General features: G+C 37.0%; 1 protein-coding gene across 1 annotated transcript in view; it reads left to right on the plus strand.

Annotated features, from left to right (window-relative positions):
* LOC149166499 (uncharacterized) overlaps positions 1–27,966 on the plus strand; it is a 555,184-nt gene that overhangs the window by 187,778 nt on the left and 339,440 nt on the right. The window contains exon 2 of the mRNA XM_089431356.1: positions 5,365–5,660. Coding sequence (XP_089287482.1) covers positions 5,365–5,660 — 296 coding nt within the window. The remainder of the gene's footprint in view (positions 1–5,364; positions 5,661–27,966) is intronic.

Genomic DNA, 27,966 nt, shown 5'->3' on the forward strand with positions numbered 1-27,966 from the left:
TTTTTTGAATCAATTGAAATGATGAAGTTTATTTTGTCTCCTTTCTTTTCTTTTTTATTTTTTTTTATTTTTTATTTTTAACATAACAATTCTTTTTCTGATCCTCCAGATCACACAAAGTGCAGGAGGAGAGCATACTCAAGAATTATTATTATTTTTTTTTACATAACAATCCTTTTTCTGATCCTCCAGATCACACAAAGTGCAGGAGGAGAGCATATTCAAGAATTATTAATTTTTTTTTAGATGTAAGAAATAAGGTCTCCTAATTACACTTCCCCGGCAACGGCGCCAAAATGTCTAGTCAATTTAACGTCTTAAATTGCTCTACACAAATTATCGATCCGGGTATCGTAAACTGATGAAGTGTGGTGCACAATATGTGCTTAGTTAACCTTTTTCTTACTTCATTGTTTTATAGTTTTCGTTTTGTTTTGGGGTTTTGTTCTTGTTGATCTCTTAAAGTGTCTAATGCAAATGGAAGTCCTATTCCTAAGTCTCTAGAAGGCAAGTATGGATACAGATTTTAAGGCAATTATGTCCTCTATAATGATTTCCAGAACTTAACACTTCAGAAGGTCTTAGAATGTACTAGTGATGATAGTAATGCTTGAACAAGAATGAAAAATGTGCTACTATTTAAACAAGTAAATAATGAACTACTGATTATGAAACTATTATCTCTGCTGCTGTCTAAATACAGAAAAGCGATTTAAGCTACTGCACTCAAAGAAATAAAAAATTGCAAGGAAAGTAAAACTAAAATCAAATTACACATTCATAATTCGATCCCTCGCCAGTAGTCCAGCGATGGCTTTCGGAGATAATCATCAATAACATGAGCAATCTGATATTTAATTGCAGAAAAGTAAAACTACAATCAAATCACATCAATTCATAGTCTGATCCCCCGCCAGGTAGTCTAAGCTATGGCTTTCGGAGGTAATCATCAATAACTTGAGCAATCTGATATCTAATTGCACAAAAGTACAACTAAAATCAAATCACATCAATTCATAGTCTGATTCCTCGCCAGGTAGTCTAAGCTATGGCTTTCGGAGGTAATCATCAATAACTTGAGCAATTTGATATCTAATTGTAGAAAAGTAAAACTAAAATCAAATCATATCAATTCATAGTCTGATCCCTCGCCAGGTAGTCTAAGCTATGGCTTTCGAAGGTAATCATCAATAACTTGAGCAATCTGATATCTAATCGTAGAAAAGTAAAACTAAAATCAAATCACATCAATTCATAGTCTGATCCCTCGCCAGGTAGTCTAAGCTATGGCTTTCGGAGGTAATCATCAATAACTTGAGCAATCTGATATCTAAACTAACTAACAAAGCAAATGAATAAGACTGAAATCAAAGCATAACTGAAATTGAAAAGCTAAAAAAAACAAAGTCAGCAGAGAGGTAAATCTCATGTCACTATTTAATGCAAAAACATGTAAAGAAAAACTAATCTACAATTAACCGTTTGAACACATTTGCATGAATTAAAATTGCATGAATGAAAAATCTAATCTATCAAACTTGAAAGCAATCAAATGACATAATGAAATCAAAGCAAAATTACAAAATGAAATCTACTCTACCTTACATTCTAATATGCTCCATGACATTTACTTCACATCTCCTTCCATGTTGAGAACATCAAAGCTTTATTCAAATTCTTCAAAATTACAAAGTACAACAAAGCTCTTCAAAGCTTTCCAAGGCCATCTCACAAGCTAACAAGCTTAAGAACTAACAAGCTAAGACTTAAAAACTCACAAGCTAACAAATGAAGGAGAGAGATCTCCTATTTATACAAAAAGATGAGAAGCCATCTCATTAATGAGAGTCCATGAATCTCTCCCTCTACCTCTAGAGTCCTAATCAAAATAGGAACTGATAAGACACGTCTTCTTAGAGTTACAATATAATTAGGAGATGTGACACATATCTTCATGATCCCATGATTCTTTTCACTTAAATTCGAATTTGGCCTTAGAGTGTCACATAAGGGTCTTTTAGAAGCCTCCTTTCAACCTACACATGTCAACAATCTCAACCCATTTGTTAGGTATAAGCATATGCATATTATTTTCTAATTTTTAACCACAAATTCACTTAAAAAACTTAGAATTAATAAAGTTTGGAAAAACATAAATGTGGCCCAATGATAATGAAAGTGGGATGAATGTGGTGACATAGTAGTGAAATGGAGGTGAAATGGAGGTGATGTAATGGACATAATAGTGAAAGTGTAATGGAAATGAATGACATTTTCAAGACTCAACAGGAGGCTTGATGGGCATTTGGAAAACACATTGAGTGGAGATTAGAAGCTCGAATTTATGAAGCACAACAGTTGTTGGGAGAGAAATTTGAAGTGATCTTTTGCAGTGAGGGGTAGGGATAATATCCAGTGAGGAATTTTCCTAGGTCGGAGAGTACAAGGTAGAGGGCAGAACGACGTCCAGAGAGGCTGACGCTGGGCCACCAAGAGCTGATGCCGTGGCAACACAGAGCCTGAAGGGAGATCGAATTCCTGCTGAGGAAATCGAGTTTCAGAAGCTAGCAGCCGAGGTGTGAGACCGGGAGGTTGAGAGCTGAAGTTTCCAACCAGCAGAGGGTCAAGACTCAAAAGGAGGAGCATTGCAATCCCCAACAGAGGTGACACAGAGACTACGTGGGGTTGACGCAGTTCTGCGCAGAAGGGACACAGAGGCAAAGGCTCACTTCTAGTAGATCAGAGCGGGATCTTCCAGTGACAGGGTGAGATCATCTCACTATTTCGTTTTGTCCAGTTTCTCTCTATATCGGATAGCCAGTTGGGCATCCAACGAATTGTACTCATGATTACTACTGCATAATAATAAAACCCTTAGTTGCTGCACCGATTTTCCTGCATTGGGTTTTTCTAGGGACATTTGTCGAAAAATAACTGTGTGGATGTGTGTGATGTTTATTTCTCTCCTGTGCTACATTTAGTTTCCGTAGTTTTATTTTGCGTGTAGGTTGCAATGTATGTATTTCAGTATTTGCCGTAGAAAACTGCAAGTAACTTGTTCAATTAATTTAACAAGGGCCACCAAGAGCTGATGCAGTGGTAGCACAAAGCTTGAAGGGAGATCAAATTCTTGCTGAGGAAATCGAGTTTCATAAGGCAGGAGCTGGGGTGGGAGACCGGGAGGTTGAGAGCTGAAGTTTCCAGCCAACAGAGGTCAGAAGGAAGAGCAGCGCATTCCCCAATAGAGGCGACACAAAGATTGTGTGGGGTTGATGCAGTTCTGCGCAGAAGGGGCGCATAGGCAGAGGCTCACTTCCAACAGATCAGAGCCGGATCTTCCAGTGACAGGGTGAGATCATCTCACTATTTCGTTTTGTCCAGTTTCTCTCTATATCGGATAGCCAGTTGGGCAGTTGGGCATCCAACGAATTGTACTCAAAATTACTACTACATAATAATAAAACCCTTAGTTGCTGCACAAGTTTTCCCACATTGGGTTTTTCCGGGGACATTTGTCCAAAAATAACTATGTAGATGTGTGTGATGTTTATTTCTTGCCTGTGCTACATTTAGTTTCTGCAGTTTTATTTTGGGTGTAGGCTGCAATGTATGTATTTCAGTATTTGCCGTAGAAAACTGCAAATAACTTGTTCAATTAATTTAACAAGTAGGTGAAATATAATCAGTTTGCTGCAGTAGGAATCGGGTAACCGATTTCTTACATACATATCACATATTCTAATATGGATTTATTTCCAAATTCATGAATAGCAATCTGAAACTTTTATTCTTTATTTTTCCATATATATACATTTTAATTTTTATAGATGTTTCTCAGCCGTATTGTAACTAGGTTGTTCTAGAACCTTATCATATCCATTCTGGTTACCTTATCCATACCTGTGCAACTTAGTTTATGGGGCCCCTTGGGTGTAGGCTGCAATGTATGTATTTCAGTATTTGCTGTAGAAAACAGCAAATAACTTGTTCAATTAATTTAACAAGTAGGTGAAATATAATCAGTTTGCTGCAGTAGGAATCGGGTAACCGATTTCTCACATACATATCACATATTCTAATATGGATTTATTTCCAAATTCATGAATAGCAATCTGAAACTTTTATTCTTTATTTTTCCATATATATACATTTTAATTTTTATAGATGTTTCTCAGCCGTATTGTAACTAGGTTGTTCTAAAACCTTATCATATCCATTCTGGTTACCTTATCCATACCTGTGCAACTTAGTTTATGGGGCCCCAGTTGATTTACCTTTCCATCATTTGGAGATCAATGCTTGAAATATAATTTGAGAAGATCACCTCTGCCAATTTTTTTAATTTTTTCTTTGGCAACGGAAGGATTGGTTATCTATTTTTAAACTTTATATCTTCATAGAGCATATGTTTTTAGGTGAGAAGTAGGATTCATTTAAGCAGATTATCAATTGCACTGGGCTACCTTTTTAAATTTCTGTGTTTGCATTCATTCCACATATACATGGTCATGCAACTGATGCAATTGAAAAGAAAATCACAGCTAGTCAAATTTTCTAACCAAGAGCTCAGACTTATTGCTAGAACTTTAGAGCCGGCTATACCTTCCAATTGTGAACTAATAATTAATGTAGTGAAACTCAACTGATTCACTCAGAATCAATTAAGTTTGACTTGTTTTGGTGAGAAAACAAGCCATCCGTCCACCACATCTACTATCAGAGCTGAACCCTCGTGTCAGGTCGTATCAGTGGATACCGGAAGTGGTAATACTGGGTATTGCTATGGATTTCTGTACTAATTGCTGGCTTTTCCTACACAGGAAGTACTAGATGTCAAAATTATCACCTTCAACCTCCCGAGCATTATTATGATATGTTTTTGAATCTTTTGTCATCAGTTCCTGCATTGTGAGTTGGAATAAGATGCTGAAATTTATCCACGTGTTCAATTCCTACCCCAATCTAAATTACAGTACAGTTCTTAGAGCAACAGTTTTTTTTCTCATGCGTGTGTGCCACTAAATCCATTTGAGGAACCGATTGCTTTTGTTGGTTTGGTTTCTCAATTTTGGTTTTGTTGTTTCTGATGGTTTTAGCAATTGTATGCTTTCATCATTGGCCTCGTGCATTGCTATTTAGTATTTTCACTATCCTATTGCTCAAGTCTGGAACATTGGCTTAGAATTCTAGTCTGTTATTAAGTCCATGGATAGGAGTTTTGATTCACAATCTTTGTCTGTGGAGTCTTTCATTCTGCTTTTATCCATTCTCAGAGATGTACCTTTCATTTAATGCTGCACAAAGAAGACAGATAGTTATCTATTAAGGTAAATATTTAGCCTGAGTTTTGTATGGTTTTTTTAGCTGGGAGCATTCGATATCTCAAAGATGAGAGAAGCATGTCAGACACAGCTGCACAGAAGTTATATCAGTCATCTAAGTGCTCTGATACAATAGCTGCTATCGTTACTGCCTTGGGTGGTCAACCAAGTGCTGTTGGAATTGTCAGATTGTCAGGCCTGTCAGCAGTTGCTATTGCTACACGAATATTTCGACGAGCAAGAAAGAAGAATAATCTAAAGTCAAATATATGGCAACCAAGAAGTCATTTTGTAGAATATGGCACTGTCGTTGATGCTGATGGAAATCTTGTGGATGAGGTAAGAGTGTTAGAATTTTTTCATATAAGAGTCAGTTGTGATCTAAGCAGATCATTTCCCTGTTATGTAAGGACAATAGTTTGGATGGTAGCCAGAATGATTTCAATTTTGTTTTCTGCAGTAATTTGAGTTATTTTGCACTTAAGAATAATCTTCAAATGCTGATAATAGTTTAATTTAACAGAAACTTGTTGATTTCTGAACCTCTCATCCCTTTTTGTTCTCACTTCTTCAATTTACTGTTTGCAATTTAAGAAGCTTGCAATCTACTAAATTATTGCATATGCAGCAACTTGTGCCCTGGATAAAAATGACATACCCAGATTAAATACTTACATTGAGGACATGGGCAGAAGGCCTCTGGGAGATCTCATTTTGTGCACTTACATGTATCTTTATGATTCAACATGGAGGCATCTTGTAGAGCTCATTATTTGCACGTTAATCCATCAATGGGAATCAACTTCAATAAGATTTATATATTGCAAATAATTAGCAAAAGCAAATTGACTGAATGCTGTTGAGATTCACAAATGTTAGGAGGAATCGAACAGAACCAAAAGCAACTGAAATTCTGCAATGAAGGAGATAAACAGTACCGGGACAGTCGAGAGAGGTAGAAGGAATCCCTAAGGCTACTCGGGAAGCCTCCCTTGTGTAGGATCCATCCTTCACTAAAATCAGGGAAGTTGCTGTCTAGGTGACAGTGATAAGTTCTATTAGTCTTAGCACCTTGTGAAGGCTTTGCACTAAAGTGTTAGATTTTTTGATAGCATTTAGGCACCGTTGCTGGGGAGGATTGAGTCATTCTTCTTGGATATCTGAAGTCTATGCTTCAACATTTTGATGAGTAGAAACCAAAGCCTTATCTAAGTTCACTCATCTGGCAACTCCATTGAGGGAAAAAGCCCTTTCCCTATGCAAATTTTAAAGACTATGTGCTTGGAAGGTGGAACAAAGATCATTGTATAGTTATTTGAGATTCACCTTGGTGACTCCACATACACATGTTTGGTATGAGGCATCGTCTCCTATCAAGTTGCATGATTAGTAAATAAATATGGCTTCTTGGGAATTGCATGAGATATATAAGGTTATTGATGTTAAGAGTATTCCTGGGTAACCAAATCACTATTGTCCAAACTGGTTAGAAGATTGTCTTGAATTTGAAGGGAATCCTTCTTCAAATATCCCATATGTTGTAAAATTCATGAAATACACCTCTGAACTAAACATAATGCATGAACATGCATTGTGCCAATGAGATTAGTTATTCACTCTTTAGGGATAAAACAAAGGGTTTGGCGTAAATATTCTTTCAGTCCAAAGAGTATATCAACTATTGCAGGTTTCATTGAAAAATTTATCAAGCCCTGGTGCCCTAGATTTCAAAGGCATGAAGATACTTTTCAGGATCTTGTGATAACCCTAAAAGAAGAAGCCCTTCTTAACTTCATTGAAGATCAAGAACAAGAAGAAGAAGTTCCTTTTGACAGTTTGACTTAATCAAAGATCAAACACATGAGGAGCACTTTGATGAAGTTCACATGGAAAGTCATGAGCTTCTTGATAATCAGTTTCATCATCCCATACATGAATATTGTGATGAGGACTTTGAAGATCAAACCAGGGTTGCGGGGGAGCACCCCCCCCCTCACGTCCTTGCTTCGAATTCGCGCTTCGGTCGGGAACTATTTGGGAGCGCACTCTCGAAATCGCTTATGAAGAGGGAGTGATTTCGAGAGTGTGCTCCTTGCAAAAAAAACGCTCCTTGGTTTTTTGGGAGCATTTAGGGGAGTGGTCAGGAGCGTTTAGGGGAGCGGTCGGGAGCGTTCACTCCTTGACTGCTCTCGTACGCTCTGGGAGCGATTTTTAAGAAGAGGGAGCAGTCACGGAGTGATCGTTCCCGACCGCTCCCCCGTCTTAAAAAGTGCTCCCGTCCGGTGCCGAAAAAAAGGCCGCGCGACCTAGAGAGGGGCGACGGCCCACTGCGGAGAGGGAGAGGAAGGGGAGGGAAAGGGGAGGGGGAAAATGATAAATAGACCCTCTCCCCTCCCATTATTCACTTCATCCATTGGAGAGCAAGAGGAGCAAGAGAGTTTGGAGCAAGAGAAAGTTTGGAGCTTGGAGAGAGGAGTTTGGTGAGTGGAAGAGAGAGGAGCTTGCAAGGGGAGATTGGAGCTTGGGATTGAAGGCCAAAGAGGTAGGATCTACGCTCTAATGTAACATTTTATATTTATGTTCATTGCTAATTATTATTATTATTATTTTTTTTTTCCATTCCCATTCCTCCATTTTTTTGCGGATTCAAAACTTCAAAGTTCAAACATCATGGTTATATGGCTTGGCATTTTCTTCTTCTTGGTTCCTTTTTTGGTTATTATGGTGTTGGAGAGTAGAAGGATGGTTGATCATGATGAAATAGAGGATGAAGAAGTGGGTTATAGTGGATTTGATGAAAACCTCAAAGAGGAGTACCTTGGTGCGGAGGAAGAGAGTGAACATGATTCAGCCCAAAAAACTAAACAAGACCAAACTCCATTGTGAAAATATGTTTCTAGGCTTGAAGGAGGGAAAGCGGGTGGAACCACTAAATTTGAATGCCGCCATTGCAACAAAATTTACACAGGTTCATACACTCGTGCTAGAAGGCACCTCTGTGGGAAAAGGCCATGGGATGAAGATAAACCAATAGGAATCAAAACTTGTGCAAGTATGTCAGCAACAAATAGAACCAAATACATAAGGGAAGACGAGGAAACCCAATACAAATCTAAAAAATCAAAGGGATTCTTTGAACATAGCTCACAATCACATCAACATGCACAAAGAACTCCTTCAACATCCTCCCATGGCAGTGGATATGGAGGCATAGGACCAAACATCTCTTTAAGGCATAGAACCATATCAGTTTTCCTTGATCAAGGGTGTAGGAATGATGTGGATTCAAAAATTTATCGGTTTCTCTATGCATGTGGGATACCATTCAATGTTCTTCGCTCACCTTATTGGCATGAAATGGTTTTTGCCATAAATGATGCCTCTAAAGGATATAAGAGCCCTGGGTATGACAAGGCTAAAACTGTTGGACTTGATCATGAAAAAGCAAAAATTCTTTGAGTAGAATGACAAATTCTTGGACTGAGCATGGGGTGTGTTGATTTGTGGTAGCATCAGATGTGCTCTAAGCCTCAGAATTTGTAGGGTGGCTAGGACACATGTATTCCAAAATACCCAGAAATCGTTTTGGGAAATTCCACCCGGAGACAGTTTATTAAAATAATTAATTATTTTTAATGGGTGCCTAAGTCTAAACTTAGGAAATTAAAATAATTAAAGGGTGTTAATGAAATTGGGTGTGAATCTTCTAGAAGAAGACGGAGATCGAGTCAATATGATCTGAGCCATTGATTAGAATCTAATCTAAGTCGTTGATTACTCAACTAGAAGATTATAAGGACTTCGATGGGCATTTGGAAGACACATCGAGAGAGATCAAGAGAGCAACGCAACAGTTGCCGGAGAAGGTGATTGAGGAGATTTCTTGCAGTGAGGCGAAGGGATAATTTTCCGGAGGAAGTTTTCCTGATCCAGAGAGTGAAAGGCAGAGAGGGCAGAGAGTAGTCCGGAGAGGCAGTGCTGGGCCATGCAGAGGCAGCGTAGAGCTACGTTGTGGCAGCGCAAAGCTTCAGAGGGAGTCCGTATTTCTGCTGGGGAACAGTCGGGATCTAGTGTTGGAGCCAGGGTGTGAGATCGGGAGGCCAGAGGGCCAAAGTTTCCAGCGAGCAGAGGATTGAGAGGAGGTGTAGCGCAGTCCCAGCAGCAGTGATGCAATAACTGTGTGGGTGTGATGCAGTACTGCACAGAGAAAGTGTAGAGGCTCATCTCCAGCGTAGATCAGTACTGGATTTCCCAGTGACAGGGTGAAATCATCTCACTATCTTTTTGTCCAGTTAGATATCTATATAGGATTGCTAGTTGGGCATCCGAAGAATTGTACTCAGAATTACTGCATAATAATACAAACCAACATTGCACGAAGCAGGGACGCAGAAGCATCATTTTCCAAAAATCTAGGGAGCGAAGCGTCTCAAAAGTGTATACTATATGTATATTTATATTTTTTTGCATTTATATTCAAAACAAACATCCCAAATACCAAATTAGTTGTAGAAGACATGAAAACATGCATATTTTTACATAAATCAAGATAGATATGACATCCATGATTCCATTGTACATCAATGATTAATTATTTGAGCATCAACCATCTATATTCTAGCAATTACAAACATACATCGAATTTTTAAGCATACTATAAAAAATAAAACATAAAGCATATTATCTAGCAAGTGAGCAATTGTCAACATTAGTCATGTCAAAAATTCAAATAATAATGTTTACAAAATAGGCCACTTGGTCACCACCAAGACAAAAAGGGTCAAATTCACAACAAGCCACGAAGAGAACGTAGCGGTGGGCCTCCACGTGGTGGCAATGAAGAAGATGGTGCCTGTGGAAGTTGTGGGAGTGGCACTGAAACTGATGAAGACGAAGCCCCTACTGTTGGTGTTGAACCATGGAACCTGGGAACCAAGGGACCAGATGGGGGTGGCATCTCAACTCGATCATCATCATCTTGGAATCGCTCAAAAAATTCATACCAAAAAAAACCACTAGTTAACAAAAAAAATTAAAAACAAGAATTAGAGAAATGCTTTATAAGCAAAATTCATACCACAATGGACATACCTGGAGAAGAGCATCCTCTAATTGCTCTAATCGCAACACTCCATCCTCCAAATTGGGCTCCTCTGGATTCCTATCCCAAACCTTAAGGTCTTTATTATTCTTTGCATCATCACAATAATGGGACAACAATCACAAGTTGTAATGAACATAAACCAAGCTCTCTGCCCAGTCTAAACTCAACTTGTTCCTTTTAACACTATGGATGAAAGAATAAGAGCTCCAACACCTCTCTACAGAACAAGTGTTTACCCCCTGTGATGGCAACCACAATGCCAAAGTCCGTAGAAGTGGAGTAGCACCTCCATGCATGTTCCACCACTCAAGAGAAGAAAAACTCTCTCGATCTCTAATTGTATGCATGCCTCCAAATGGAACAGTGCTCTCAATTGTTTCTTTACCATGGTAGCCTCCTCCTCATTAGGGACAAATTTAACCAATGCAATCATATATTTTTCTAGAACCTCTGGATCTAGCTGTGGTTTTCTCATGCTCCCCCCCTCCCCCCAAGGTGTTGGTGTTGAAAGCCATGATGAATGATAATATTTAGGTGTCAAAACATATGCTAATGCATGCAATGGAACATTTAGAATTTCCAATCTGTTTTCCACCTCTGCACAAATATATTTGTACAAGGTGATATCTCTAGGCTCAACAATGTCTTTAATCTACCCCAACATGCTATCCATTTGCTTATACACCTCCCCAATTATTAGCTGATCTGAATCTGCAAACTTGATCATGTTACAAATTGGTTTGGTGATTTTCAAAACATATTTAACTTGTGATGAAAAGAACATGTCAAGAATAATGTCCTTGGCTACATTAGCACCATCTTTATTAGTGTTGATTTCCTCCCATGATTCAGAGGTCACCATATTAGTTAAAGCTTTGTCTCACCTTCACTAGCCGCCTAAAGGTGAGGTAATAACTTGTTATTCTTGTTTTTGCAAGTTTAAGCAATTGCAACTTGGAGTAAGTGCCATGCAAGTAGTTTACCCTTGTATGCCCTGTTGTCACACAGATTGTCACGACAACGCTTAGACCGGGGGCTGTCACCCTGATCCCCGATCTCTCCGTTTAAGCCTGTCTCCAGCGGCTAAGGGGGGTAGACCCTATGGGACAATGGATGACCAACTGTGGACCAATTGGGTTGGGAGACATGAGGGGAAACACGCATTTAATTGATTTTATTAAGTTAATAAACCAGTGCCTTATGGAGTTAATGACTGAATGATTATCTATCAAATGCTTTGCAGAAATATGAACTCATTAACAATCATTTACCATCAAATAACTCAAACAAAGATTAACTTTTGCCAAATGCGAGATAATCGATAAATGCTCAATGGCTTAACAATATTCCAGCAATTAAAATTCAAAAGATTAAGTGCTTTAGATAACTGCGTAATTTTAAATGCTAACCAGCTACCACTTTCATATAGCCAACTTGTAAATAAACATTCAAGTATATTTAGCTATAGAGAAATGGAACATAAATACCACGAGACTCCAAAAAATGAATTTCAATCAATTATTTTTTAGTTAAGCTTTTCAAATTTTTTTATATTTTTATATATATTTTTTAAATGAAACAAAATTAAACTAAACTAAGCAAAAACTAAAGTCTTAAATAAAAATCTAAACTAAAGTCTAATATTAATTTTATAAAATTTAAAACTTATTTTTTTTTTCTTTTGTACATTGAAAACACATGAAAACTAACTAAAATTTATCCTAACTCTAAAGAATCAAAAATCTAATCTAAATTTAAAACCTAAATTAAATAAACTCAAAATCTAATTCTAAAGCTTAGAACCTAACTTTAAAAAAACTTAAGAGGAACTTTTCTATGTTTTTTATGATTTTTTATATTTTTTTTAATGACTTTTGATTTATTTTAAGATCAAAAAATAAAACAAAACCTGACTTAACTATACATAATTCTAAGAGCAGAAACCTAAGCAAAAACGAAAGGTAAATAAAAAAAACTCTGGGTATAAAATATATACAAAAATGTAAATCGAATTCTTTAATTTTTTGAAGCTGTAAATTCAAAATTTAAATAAAACAAAAACTGAAATAAAACTAAAACTAAAACAAAAATATACATTACTCTAATTTGCATATATGATACAAAAAATGAAAAAAAGAAATAAAAAAGGGAAATCCAATATACCAACCGTAACTAAACAAAACCTAAAATAAATATAAACAAATGAAACTCAAAAAAAAAGTCGAATGTGCTTTTGCGGTTATGCAGGTCAGCAGAGCAATGTACGCGGAAGGGAAGCTTGCTTGTGTTTGTAGGTATGCGGATGAGCAAGATGCAAGCGAACAGATGATGGGCAATGTATGGAGCAGAGATAAATGGCTGCAGAACTGTTTGTAATGCTGATTGCAGGTTTGCGTGGAGAGGAGCTGATAGACAGCGTGCGAGTTATGAGGAAAATGTAAGCTGGAGAAGGCTGCAGCGTAGGGTGATGAAAAATGAGTGAAGGATGTTTGCAGGAATTGGCACGGATGGCAGCGTTGAGAGATGGAATGAATACGCAGAGAGGGATTGAGTATTATCTGCGTGGAGAGATGGGCAGCGAGCACATGGAAGAGAAAGCAGCGTGCAATATGGCTGAGTTTTGGAATGAACGCAGGGAGAGAGGGAGTTGTGGTATAGACGCATGCAGTATGGGTATGCAGCAAGGAGAGAGTGGAAGACTTCGACGGCGACAACGTTGAGGCATGTATATGGAATGATGGGAGAATCTGCAGATTTGGAAAAGCGTTGGCAGCAGGGTGGAGAAAGCTGGACAGCAGTGGCAGAAAATGACCAGGCAGCTCGCGGAAAGGTTTGCAGATCCGGATAGCATAAAAAAATTTGAGCTTTTTCTATCAGAAAATAAAAAAATTTCCTTGAGCGGCAGAGAAACTGAAACCTTTAAACCCTTCCTGCTTCAGATTGCATAATGGAAACCCTGATTGCCTGATGGAAAACCTTGAAGAACTTTTAAAATCTATACCTGCAACCTGCAATGGCAAAAACAAAACACCGAGAAGTAAAGTGTGAAAGAAACAAAACTGAAAACCCTAAAAGCAGTTAAAGATTTTCAATATTTACAGGTTTTCGACTCTTAAGCAACCAGATTTATCAATAATCCACAGTAATATTTTCAGAATTAAACTTTAATGTGAGATACTTCAGAAAACCCTGCATGCATTCATAAAAAATTTCAGATGATAAGCCTGGGATTAAAACTGGCTGGGCTCTTTCAGAAAACGCAATCCGGGAGTTGGCTGGTTCAACTGAGAACTTCCCCTAACGCCCGGTAAACTCAAAACTAAGATTTCCTGCACAGCTTAAAATCAACCATTAACATAGAGGGAGAAAACAATAGTGAAATCCAGATCAAATGGAGATACCTGCCATTATATTTCAGAATCTAAACTATCATTCAAACCCCAGAGATCAGACAAGATACCTGTGCCTAAATCAATCTTCATCAAGCTATAATCAATGGCTGAAAATAAAATTATGCAGAAAAATAAATCATCTTACAACACTTCCAGAAGAGTAACACTAGCAAGATTTTTAACCCCAAAGTCTTTCTTTATTGCACAAAAAATGACTACAAGAGAGCTTTCTTTAGCACCAGACTCTCAGATCAAATCTGATCTCAAATGACCCCTGACACCCTATTTAAAGGAAAATTTTGCAACGGCTAGTTCGAGTGATCCATGTCAAAATGATCTCAACTGTCGATGAGGACAAAATCTCTTTTAATCTCATTCGTCGAAATTTTAAATGCATTTTAATATATTAAAAAATTAAAACTTTGCATTTATTTTCTTAGAACTTTGACTTATTATTATTTATTTTTTAATTTCTAATTTATTTATTTTTTAAATTTATTTTATCTTATTTTTTATTTATAATTATTTTTTAACTTTTTAATTTTATTATTTTTTAATTTTATTATTATTTTTTAATATTTTAATTTTTTTTTTATTATTTTCATTTTTCATTTTTGGATCCTCAAACTTAGCCTTTGGAAAAATCACCTAGGACGTAGGACCTAGGACTTATGAGGGGATTAAAACATTTTCTAACCCTCAAGACACTTTACATCATGACTTTTACAAGTTTACATCTCAAGGGGGAAAACCCATTTGACATAGACCCTCATAAACTACCCAGTTTTGCAACCAAACATAATCTAGCAGATAAACACACTAGGATTCCCCTAAGATTCTAATGACAAAATTCATTCCGGCTTTGGGGTTAGGCTGAAGGAAAACTCTGCCGATCATGGATCAGTGAGACAAAAACCTTCCGAAACGTAGATTATCACTAGAAAATTAGGTTTACCTAGGCAAGTTACATACATGACTCAGATTTGCTAAGATTATTTACAATTCATATATGCACACTGAGTTTACAACATAACATGATCAGGTCGACGATGACTGTCGAATAGCATGGACATGTCGATTAAGCGCTACCCCTTTTTCGAAAAAGGTGGTGTATTGCTATGGGTAGTTGACTCGTAGTGGTCAACATCTGGCTCTACTTGGGGACACGTTGCTGCACTGCAGGAATGTGAAAATCCAGAATCTGCATCCATGCAACACACAACAAAACATAAGTAGCGTCCATCATATAACGTTAAGGACAGGAAAGATATAAGGTCTTCATTTATTAACTATCTAGTAACAAGGAAAGTAAATCTAATCCTAAAACAGAAATAAAATGTTGAAATGACAAGGAGTAAGGTTAGAAATATAGAGGATGCCCCATGGTATCAGATGTGTTCAATATAGTGTATACTGAGCATTTGCCTGCTTTCAGGAAAATCTGTTGGCTGCGTGTCGGATGTGCCATGTCCAATTCTGCATATGGTAGGACTTTTTCCTATCCGAAAATCAAGCTGCTCGCGGTCGTCTGATGCATCAAATCTTTTTTTCATTTTCTTTTTCCCGCGTTTTTCTTCCTGGCAGGCTGTATCACTGATGACGTGGAACTTTCTGTTTCAATACTCTCAGATGAAGTATGTAAGATATGCATGACATGTCTTTCTTCATTCTACATCTGTCCTATCAAGGATGATGGACCAATCTCACAGGTGCCATGAGTTATAACTTGATCTTCTATGACTGGTGGATTAACCGTGTGAGCATCAATCTGATTATTAATTTCCCTTTTATCCAGGTCACCTTTAATTATCCACTTTTCAGTGGAACAAAGGATGTTATGAAACCAGCTCAAGAAGAGATAGAAAAGATAGATCAACGCCTTAGAATTCAGCCTCTTCGAGGGGGAAACCTCCTTCACATTACATAAATGAACAATTATTCGATGATACAAATGAAAAGACCTCCTTTCTATATATAGGAGTCTAAGGGGTCATAACATAATCAGAGCCGACATAACAATAATAATATAAGGGCACAATAATAACCCTAGTGGGCTTCTATGGGGCACAATAGTAACAATATGGGCACTACATGGGTACATCAATATAATAAGTGGGTTATACTAATAACAATAAGGGGTTACACTAGTAGTATAGGGGCCTAACATGCCCCTCTCCTTCAAAAAACGTTGTCCTCAACGTTTGAGTAGTTCTTGATGCTTCTGTATAAAATTCTTGTCCTCCCATGTGGAATCTTCAGCGGGTCAGTTCTTCCACTTGATGAGATACTCTGAAATTGATCGATTTCGTAGCTGTCGGGTTCTTGTTTCTGTGATTGCTCTAGGTTCCAATATGATTTTTCCTTCCTCTTCAATTTCTAGCAATATTGTTTGAATTGGGATCTTTTGCAACTTTTGAATAAGTGGCCATACTTCTTCGTCCTTCTTCGATTCATCACTTACTTCGTTTATCCAATCTGGTTGGATAATACAAATGGCACAAAACAATGCTTCCACATCCTCATCCTTGAAGAGTCTTCCCATTCGGTAAGGTCGCCATTTTTTAAGTGCATGTAATATTGCCAACATTTCCTTCTCATAACTAGCTTGCTTGAGATGCAGCAGTAAAAATACCCAATCACCTACATCAAAACATTTTTCACTACAATGTTTATCTACCTGTTGTTTCGTTTGATTTTGCATCGAAGTGGCGTTATCCTTTAAAAGTTGGAGAACTTGTTGTTGATGCTCGATGTGATCTTTCACTGCTTGAACCTTTTTCTTCTTGATATGTCCTTCTATCTCTAGAGTTTGAGGAGTGGTAATTTCTTCCAATCCTTTACAAGATATTGTCGGATTCATTTCTTGATGCTCGATGTGATCTTTCACTTCTCGAACATTTTTCTTCTTGATATGTCCTTCTATCTTGATAGTTTGAGGAGTGGTAATTTCGAACAATGAATTACAAGATATGGTCTGATTCGTTTCTTCTTTCTCTGGGGTGGGGTCCTGGCGTATATCTTCTTCTTTTGTTGTTTCTTGATCCTTTTCTTCCTCCTCTTCATATTCTATGTAAAATAATTTCTTCTCAGCACACTTATGACCTTTAGTGCATTTGCTATCACAACTGTAACAAAGCCCTTTTGCTCTTTTTTCTTCCAATTGTTGTGGTGTCAACCTTATAGGTTGTGGAAGACTAGCGGCAACAACACTTCCGTCTTTATAGTTGTGAGTGGTATGCTTCCTGGTTGCCATAATTTTGTTTTCCATTTTTCTTGCTAACCTAAATGCCTTCTCTAATGAATCAGGTTTCCAAAGGCGAACATCATGTTGGATATTATCCTTTAAAGATCCTATGAACACATCAATCCTACGCTCCTCTGGAATATCTTTTACCCTTATGTTCAATTTTTGGAACTCCTCAATGTGCTCCATTATTGAACCCTTTTGTTTGAGACTTATCAATTGGCTAAAAAAAGTGTTGCTTTTTGTATCCTCATAATGTGCTATCAATTCTTCCGTAAAAATTGCCCAAGTGATAAATTGTTTACGAGAGCAAAGCCATTGATACCATACAAACTGATTTGGTTCCAAATATAAAGTTGCCATACGTACCTTTTGTGTGTTTTGCACATTATTGAGATCGAAGAATTGCTCATAATAAGATGGAGCTTGCTGTAACAGACGAGGAGGCTTCTGATCTATTGACGTTCCCTGGTTTCTTTCATCCTCTGACCATTGTTGAAATTTCTGAACCTGTATTTTAATGGCATCTATCTGACTAGAGTGTTCAACCTTCATAGCAATGATTTCCCTGGCATGGTCTTCTTCCACATCTTTTATTACTTTATTGTTCTTTTCCTTTATGGTCATCAAGCAATGCTGCAGAGAGTTTATCTCTTCCTTATGATTTGCTTGCGTGGTAGCCCACTGATTATTATGATCGAACGTCATGATAGTCATTTCTTCATACATAGTTAATAACTTGTTTTGCATAGAATTAATTTCCCTATCATGATTATCTTTCATGGTCGTCATATTTTCCTCTAAGCCTGATAACTTGCTTTGCATAAAACTAATTTCTGTGTCATGATTAGTCTTCATGGCCTCAATTTCCTTAGCATGCTGATTTTCCATGATCTCCATCTCCCTATTACATTTTTCCAGGTGGGTGCATAAAGTTCTCACATCATTGGCGTAATTAGTTTGATTGATCTCCATATTTTTTACCAGCTGCATTAGTTCTTGTATAATCTGCTTCTGATCTTCCTTTTCATTGTCATTTGTCCCTGCTTTTCCACTATCATGGATTTGATCTGCAATGGTACAGGTGGATGGCACATTCTGATATGAAGAATTGTCTTGGAATCTTTCACCAACAGCTGAACCTTTCATAAGATTACTTTCATTCTGTTGCACAATTTTAGGGGCACAAGGCGAGCTATCTGGATTACCATATCTATCTTTAAAAGCATTGACAATGTCTTGTAAAGAAGTGAAAGAATCCTTAGGACAATTGTTAAACCAATTCAAAGCATCACCCTCTAAAGAAAGGACAAAAAGACGCATTTTGACATCTTCATGATTATACTGAGGGGGTCTACAATATATGATCATTATACGAGTAAACAAGCCTAGATGCCTTTTAATAGCGACTGAATCACCACTTGAGAACAAAGGTAATTTAGAAATGGCCACTTCCAGAAAATCATGGAGATCATTAGTGAAATGACATGGTTTAAACGAATAATCCATGATGAATAACGAGGGACCAAATGGATGATAAAAAGAGGTCTCTGCTCAAGAAAATTAAGAGATGAAAGATGTGGAGTCGCCACTTTAACAATGAATCTAATTCTAGGATCCAAAAAGCAACAAACAAGCTGATATGAGAGAAGCTTCTTGTCTGGGAAAAATAAAAGAAATGGAGTCGCCAGCCAAACAAGAAATGAACCGAAGAGAAGGTACCGATATGACGAAAGATAAGGTGATGAAAAGATCCAAATGATGCCAAAAAATGCTGAATCTGCGAGCTCAAATGAGAGATGAGAAAGATGAAAGAATGATGAGAAATGAGAAGATGAATGTCGAAGGAACCAAGGACAGAAAAAACTCTATCCCCGGCAACGACGCCAAAAAATGTTGTCGCACAGATTGTCACGACAACGCTCAGATCGGGGGCTGTCACCCTGATCCCCGATCTCTCCGTTTAAGCCTGTCTCCCGCGGCTAAGGGGGGTAGACCCTATGGGACAATGGATGACCAACTGTGGACCAGTTGGGTTGGGAGACACGAGGGGAAACAAGCACTTAATTGATTTTATTAAGTTAATAGACCAATGCCTTATGGAGTTAATGACTGAATGATTATCTATCAAATGCTTTGCAGAAATATGAACTCATTAACAATCATTTACCATCAAATAACTCAAACAAAGATTAACTTTTGCCAAATGCGAGATAATCGATAAATGCTCAATGGCTTAACAATATTCCAGCAATTAAAATTCGAAAGATTAAGTGCTTTAGATAACCACGTAATTTTAAATGCTAACCAACTACCACTTTCATATAGCCAATTTGTAAATAAACATTCAAGTATATTTAGCTATAGAGAAATGGAACATAAATACCATGAGACTCCAACAAATGAATTTTCAATCAATTTTTTTTTAGTTAAGCTTTTCAATTTTTTTTTTTAATATTTTTTTAAATGAAACAAAATTAAACTACACTAAGCAAAAACTAAAGTCTTAAATAAAAATCTAAACTAAAGTCTAATATTAATTTTATAAAATTTAAAACTTAATTTTATTTTTTTTGTACATTAAAAACACATGAAAACTAACTAAAATTTATCCTAACTCTAAAGAATCAAAATCTAATCTAAATTTAAAACCTAAATTAAATAAACTCAAAATCTAATTCTAAAGCTTAGAACCTAACTTAAAAAAAACTTAAGGGGAACTTTTTTATGCTTTTTATGATTTTTTATATTTTTTATTATCTTTATTTATTTATTATTATTTTTTTTAATGACTTTTGATTTATTTTAAGATCAAAAAATAAAAAAAAACCTGACTTAACTATACATAATTCTAAGAGTAGAAACCTAAGCAAAAACGAAAGGTAAATAAAAAAAAATCTGGGTATAAAATATATACAAAAATGTAAATCGATTTTTTTTAATTTTTTGAAGCTGTAAATTCAAGATTTAAATACAACAAAAAACTGAAATAAAACTAAAACTAAAACAAAAATATACATTACTCTAATTTGCATATATGATACAAAAAATGAAAAAAAGAATTAAAAAAGGGAAATCCAATATACCAATTGTAACTAAACAAAACCTAAAATAAATATAAACAAATGAAACTCAAAAAAAAAGTCGAATGTGCTTTTGCTGTTATGCAGGTCAGCAGAGCAATGTATGCGGAAGGGAAGCTTGCTTGTGTTTGTAGGTATGCGGATGAGCAAGCTGCAAGCGAACAAATGACGGGCAACGTATGGAGTAGAGATAAATGGCCGCAGAACTGTTTGTAATGCTGATTGCAGGTTTGCGTGGAGAGGAGCTGATAGACAGCATGCGAGTTATGAGGAAAATGTAAGCTGGAGAAGGCTGCAGCGTAGGGTGATGAAAATGAGTGAAGGATGTTTGCAGGAATTGGCACGGATGGCAGCGTTGAGAGATGGAATGAATACGCAGAGAGGGATTGAGTATTATCTGCGTGGAGAGATGGGCAGCGAGCACATGGAAGAGAAAGCAGCGTGCAATATGGCTGAGTTTTGGAATGAACGCAGGGAGAGAGGGCGCTGTGGTATAGACGCATGCAGTATGGGTATGCAGCAAGGTGAGAGTGGAAGACTTCGACGACGACAATGTTGAGGCATGTATATGGAATGATGGGAGGATCCACAGATTTGGAAAAGCGTTGTCAGCAGGGTGGGGAAAGCTGGATAGCAGTGGCAGAAAATGACCAGGCAGCTCGCGGAAAGGTTTGCAGATCCGGATAGCATAAAAAAATTTGAGCTTTTTCTGTCAGAAAATAGAAAAATTTCCTTGAGCGGCAGAGAAACTGAAACCTTTAGACCCTTCCTGCTTCAGATTCCATAATGGAAATCCTGATTGACTGATGGAAAACCTTGAAGAACTTTTAAAATCTATACCTGCAACCTGCAATGGCAAAAACAAAACACCGAGAAGTAAAGTGTGAAAGAAATAAAACTGAAAACCCTAAAAGCAGTTAAAGATTTTCAATATTTACAAATTTTCGACTCTTAAGCAGCCAGATTTATCAATAATCCACAATAATATTTTCAGAATTAAACTTTAATGTGAGATACTTCAGAAAACCCTGCATGCATTCATAAAAAATTTCAGATGATAAGCCTGGGATTAAAACTGGCTGGGCTCTTTCAGAAAACGCAATCCAGGAGTTGGCTGGTTCAACCGAGAACTTCCCTTAACGCCCGGTAAACTCAAAACTAAGATTTCCTGCACAGCTTAAAATCAACCATTAACATAGAGGGAGAAAACAATAGTGAAATCCAGATCAAATGGAGATACCTACCATTATATTTCAGAATCTAAACTATCATTCAAACCCCAGAGATCAGACAAGATACCTGTGCCTAAATCAATCTTCATCAAGCTATAATCAATGGCTGAAAATAAAATTATGCAGAAAAATAAATCATCTTACAGCACTTCCAGAAGAGTAACACCAACAAGATTTTTAACGCCAAAGTCTTTCTTTATTGCACAAAAAATGACTACAAGAGAGCTTTCTTTAGCACCAAACTCTCAGATCAAATCTGATCTCAAATGACCCCTGACACCCTATTTAAAGGAAATTTTCCCAATGGCTAGTTCGAGTGATCCATGTCAAAATGATCTCGACTATCGATGAGGATCAAAATATCTTTTAATCTCATTTGTCGAAATTTTAAATGCATTTTAATATATTAAAAAATTAAAACTTTGCATTTATTTTCTCAAAACTTTGACTTATTATTATTTTATTTTATTTTTTAATTTTTAATTTATTTATTTTTTTAAATTTGTTTTTAAATTTATTTTATTTTATTTTTAACTTTTTAATTTATTTTATTATTTTTTAATTTTATTATTATTTTTCAATTTTTTAATTTTTAATTTTTTTTTGGATCCTCGAACTTAGCCTTTGGAAAAATCACCTAGGACCTAGGACTTAACATTTTCTAACCCTCAAGACACTTTACATCATGACTTTTACAATTTTACATCTCAAGGGGGAAAACCCATTTGACATAGACCCTCATAAACTACCCAGTTCTGTGATTAAATATAATCTAGCAGATCAACACACTAGGATTCCCCTAAGATTCTAATGACAAAATTCATTCCGGCTTTGGGGTTAGGCTGAAGGAAAACTCTACCGATCATGGATCGGTGAGACAAAAAACCTTCCGGAACGTAGATTATCACTAGAAAATTAGGTTTACCTAGGCAATTTACATACATGACTCAGATCTGCTAAGATTATTTACAATTCATACATGTAGACTGGGTTTACAACATAACATTATCAGGTCGACGATGACTGTCGAATAGCATGGACATGTCGATTAAGCGCTACCCCTTTTTCGAAAAAGGGGGTGTACTGCTATGGGTAGCTGACCCGTAGTGGTCAACATGCCCTATGATAAATTTAATGAGTTGCTTCCCTTTTCTGTAAAGTTCATTAATCCATCCACATTTTTTATGCTTCACAATATCATGCATCAAAAGGTTCAATGTGTGCACCAAGCACCTAGACCAAAAGATGTGTGGATGAGTACGCTCTAACTTTTTCCTGCTGCCTTACAATTTGTTGCATTATCTGTTATCACTTGAACCACATTATTTGGATCAACATCTCTGATTGATTGCAATAGGAGATCTGCAATGTTTTGGGAACTTGCACTGATGGAGGAGTCATGACATGTAATAAATATTGCATAAATACTACGCCACTAGTAGAAACACTAAGAACATTTATCGAATGTTGGTTTCTAATATTTGTCCACCCATTTGATACAATGGATACCCCAAAATCCACCCACTCATTTGTAAATCGTGTCAAAGCTCTTTGAACCTTTTCTTTTTCTCTTTCTAATAACATTGTTTTAGGTTTCTCATAGTTGGGGGACTTGTATCCTTTTGGGGCTTCATTGACGGCCTTTACCATTTCATGCCAATAGGGAGAGTGAAGCACATTGAATGTACATTGCAAGCACAAAGAAATCAGACTATCTTTCCATCCACATCATCCCTCCCAACAACATTCAAGAAATCCCCTATTGTTCTTTTACCTCCAGAGCTTGTAGAAGTACCATGAGGAGATGAGCTACCAAATCTAGAGGTTGCACTTGATTCAGACTGAGTTTTTTGTTTCTTGCTTTTTTGTTGTGCAACCTCCTCTATTTGGATGTATTTTCTTCTTTGTTCAGCTGAAATGTTTGGGCAAATTTGTATCCCCACAACACCCTTTTTATCATCATTATCCATCACCCCACAAAGATGCCTCCTCGCACAGGTATATGAACCACCGAATGGTTTTCCTCCATGACAACCATGAGGGCACAAAAATTTGTGGCTTCCACAACTTTCCCCCCTTCAGCTGGTCACATAGTTCCACAAGGGTGTCAATGCAGCTTTCCCCTCTAGTGTTTTAGTGTTCCCTTCAAGTTCATCCCCTTCCTCATCATACATTGGGTCACTCATATGGGGACCACTATTTTCTTGTTCTTCTTCGCTTCTATTCCTACTCCCCCTTGCCATCATTAAAACCAAAAGTGGAATGATACATAGAAGCCAAAAGAACACCATCTTGGAATATGAATATAGGAGGTGGACAACTTGCAATTAAATGAGCAAGAAGAAAGAATGGGAAAGAGCAAGAGAGGGAGGAGAAAAATACAAAAAAAATGACAAAAAATGAGGGAGTTTGGGGTTTTCACTTACCTCTTTAGCTCTTGTATATGGAAGCCCTTCTTTACTCCTCCAAACTCCTCCAAGCTCTCCTCAAGTCTCTCCTCTCTTTCTTCTCTCTTCTCCAAGCTCTCAAAAAATACAAGTGAGCAAATGAGAGGTGAAAGGGCCTTTTAATCCCTTCATTCCTTACCCTAACCCATCTTGGACCCACCCCCAAGCAATAGAAAAAAAAGAAGTCGAATTAGTGGGTCGCATGGCGGCCCGCGGAATCGGTCACAATCCGTATGGATCCGACTCCGAAACGTGGTGTTTCGGCAGAGCGATCCGCCGACTGGAACGCAGATTGCGCTGGACGGTTCCGACAGGGCAGGAACCGTCTTTTTCGGCCTGATCTGCGTTTCGGAATTTCCGAAACATGTTTCGGCCAATGGATCACCCACGGATCCATATGGATTGCGTTTCAGGGTTTTGATCCGGGGGGGGGCGTTTTGTGCAACACTGAAACAAACCCTTAGTTGCTGCACAGGTTTTCCCACATTGGGTTTTTCCTGGGACGTTTGTCCAAAAACAACAGTGTTAATTGTTCTTGTGATTATTTCTTCTTGCTCAGTTCTTGTTTCCGCATATTATTTAAAGTTGTGAAGGCTGCAGTTGTATTTATTTCGATGTTTACTGTATAATACTATAAATAACTTGATTTAGTAGGAGAAATATAATCAATTGTTGTAGTAGTGATTCAGGAATTCTGAATTTTCACAGGGTGTCCATTGTATCTAATGGATGGACAAATGTAAAAGGCAAGCCGTTGATAAGTGTTCTTGCTGTGTCTGTTAGTGGTGCCATCTTTCTTTCAACATATGATTACTTAGAGAAGTTCAAGACCAATATCAACATTGCAGAACCATTACTTGAAACATTTGAATGTATTGGGCCTCACAATGTCATCCAAGTCATCACTGATAATGCTGCTAATTGTAAGGCTGCGAGAGCAATTATTGAGGATAAATACCCCAACATATATTGGTCTGGGTGTTTGGTTCACACAATGAACCTTTTGATGCATGATATTATTAAGAACAAAAACCATCAATACAAATGTATTGGTGATTTGTACAAGAGAGGCAAACAAATGATAAAATTTATTACAAACCATAGCAATACCCATGGGCTTTTACATAGTCACTCAAGATTAGAGTTGTTGAAGATTGCGAAGACTAGATTTGCTAGCTATTGCCTCACCTTCAAGCGCCTTTTGAAGGTAAGAGAGTCATTGGCTAGCATGGTATCAAGTCCACACTGACAGGTATTAAAGGAAAGGGCTAAAAATGCAGATGACAAGCAAGGTTTTGAACAGGTGGAGGAGACTGCTCTTGATGGTCTGTTTTGGGCACGCGTGAGGCAAGTATTGGAATTCACCAAGCTCATTTATAACATGATTCGATTTGCAGATACAGATAAACCAGTGATTGGGGGTAGGTGTATGAGCAGATGGATACCATGTTGGGGCAAATAAAAGATATTGTTCAGAAAGATGATCCCAACTTGTATACACTGATTCACAATTGTGTGTGTACATGGTGGAAAAAACTTAATGTTCCACTGCATGCCTTGGCGTATATCCTTATGCCAAAATACTACTCTCCATCTTGGTTGGGCCAACCTGCACCTGGGGGTGGGGTTAGGGTCAAACCCCATATAGATGAAGAGGTATCTACAGGATATATGCAAGCATTAGACAAGTTGGTACCTAACAGGGAGGATTGTGCTAATTTGCGTCTTGAATTAGGCGGATACTTCAGTGGCACTGGTTTGTTTGGTTCTTTGCATGCAATGGAAGATAGAGACAGATTTGATGCTCTCACATGGTGGGAAGCATATGGCGGCAGGGACATTTGTCAAAATTGGCAAAAACGTTTCTCTCACAGGTTGTAAATACTTCTTCTGCAGAGAGGTGTTGGAGCACCTACAACTTCATACATAATGTGAGAAGAAACAGACTCAATGAAAACTGGGCAGAAAGCTTGGTTTATGTGCACTACAACTTGAGGTTGTTGAGTCATTATTGTGGTCGGGCTAATGAGCATCCAACATATAAAAAATTTGGGACAACCACCCAGAGGACGATAATTTGGAGGATGTCACTATACATCTTGAAGAATTGGAAGCAGAACTTATGAGAGATGAAGATGAAGCAACAACCATGCCACCCCCACCATCCAGTAGCAGTGCCAGTGCTCGAGTTCCAATTATTGTTCCTTTGTTGTCGCTGCCTCCATGTACATCCTCATGTGGAGGGCATGTGCCTTCTAGTTCTGCTCGTGCGACTGTGCGGGAGGAGACTCCCAGAAGACCACGACTACCTGCTCAGAAATTAGACATTTCTCGTGGCAGTAAGAGGAAGCTGTAGATAATAGATTTACTTGTCTTTTCTAGTTTCTAGTAGTTTTAATAACTGTTGACTCTTTCATATTTATTATGATATTTTTTGTAAACAATATATGACAATTTAAGTTTGAAGTTTGAAGTTGGCAATTATAACTCATTGGTAATGAATTATGAATATGATGCTTCGTGAAAGTTGAAAGTTGTTTCATTTCATGTTAGATATTCTTTGTTGTAATGGTTACACTTAGCTTACAAGTACAACTTTGGTGATCAATTATGATAAATGTTATGTATTGAACTTTGAAAGCTTGAAACATTAAGATTGATGAATCATGAGACTCAATATGTTGTATGTTACTAAGTTGTGGACATGGTTAATGAAGATTATAACTTCTAGATGATTGTTGTTATATGGTTCAATGTATGTTTTTGATGCTTTTTATATCTAATTCATCATTCTACATGCTTTTGTTGACATATATGCATCAAAATATATAAAATATATATATTATATAAAAACTCGCTCCCAAACCATGAGCTTCTGAAAATATCGCTCCTGCTCCCGCTCCCAAGTAACCTTGGATCAAACACTCCAAGTTCCTAATGATTTCCTAGAGCGTGAAGACCATGAAGATGAAGTTATGAAACATTTGAAGAAGAGCCACCTCATGAGTTCCTTGAAGAGGACAACTTTGATGAGGACCTAGGTGGTGAGAGCATCTAAATTTCCATCTCTCCTCCACTTGAAGACAAGGGCATGGTGAGTTCCACTTCTTTTCAAAATGTTGAATTTTATGATGTATCATTTGGGGAAATGGAAAATGAAAAGCTTGTAGAAGAACCCTTGGATTTGGATAAAGAACATGATGACCCTGTGAGCATCACCCAATGCAATGAGTGCTAAGTGGACTATCCAAAAAACATGAGAAATTATTTAGTCACGACTACCTCTCATGGAAATGGTCATAGATGGATGACCTACTTAACACAACTGAATCCCAAAATGATATCTAACATGATGACATTGAGGTTCAAAATGTTGATGATCTTTAAAATATTGGGAGGCATAAATGGCATATGAGTTATTTTCATTTTGATGGGGATTCTATTTATGATAGTAGTGATGATTCTATAGTTAAGATTTCCTAATTGTTGCCTTTGGAACAACCATATATATACATTGATGATGCAAACTTTGGGAACATGAAGATCTTTTCATAATTTTTTTTCAACCATCTAGGGATGATTTATTACATCCTTCTCATGATAGTTTCTAGCCATATTCTATGGGTTATGATATGCATTATTTCAATGTTCCACCAAGTTTTTGGGATAGGGGGATGCGGGAATGGGGAGATGCACAAAGGGGACATGGGGGAGCACCCCTAAATTTTAGGGAAATTCAGAGGGGGATGGGGAGATGTCAGGGTATATCTATCTATGTGTGTGTGTGTGTTTGTACTTAGATTATAGAATAATGAATGATGAATTTAAATCAATGTAAACAATATTTCACTATTTCTATTTCATTGAATCATATATGATGTATTAATCAATGTATTTCATTACTAAATTTAAATTTGAATCATGTTTATATATAATATTATAGGGGGATGAGGGGATGTCAAGGTATATATATCTATATGTATGTGTGTGTGTTTGTACTCAGATTATAGAATAATAAATGATGAATTTAAAACAATGTAAACAATATTTCACTATTTCTATTTCATTGAATCATATATGATGTATTAATCAATGTATTTCATCACTAAATTTGAATTTGAATCATGTTTATATATAATATTA

This window comes from Pinus tabuliformis, chromosome 5_1 (assembly GCF_031772625.1).
Source record: "Pinus tabuliformis cultivar Carrire ecotype Pingquan chromosome 5_1, CPIR1, whole genome shotgun sequence".
NCBI classification, from domain to species: domain Eukaryota; kingdom Viridiplantae; phylum Streptophyta; class Pinopsida; order Pinales; family Pinaceae; genus Pinus; species Pinus tabuliformis.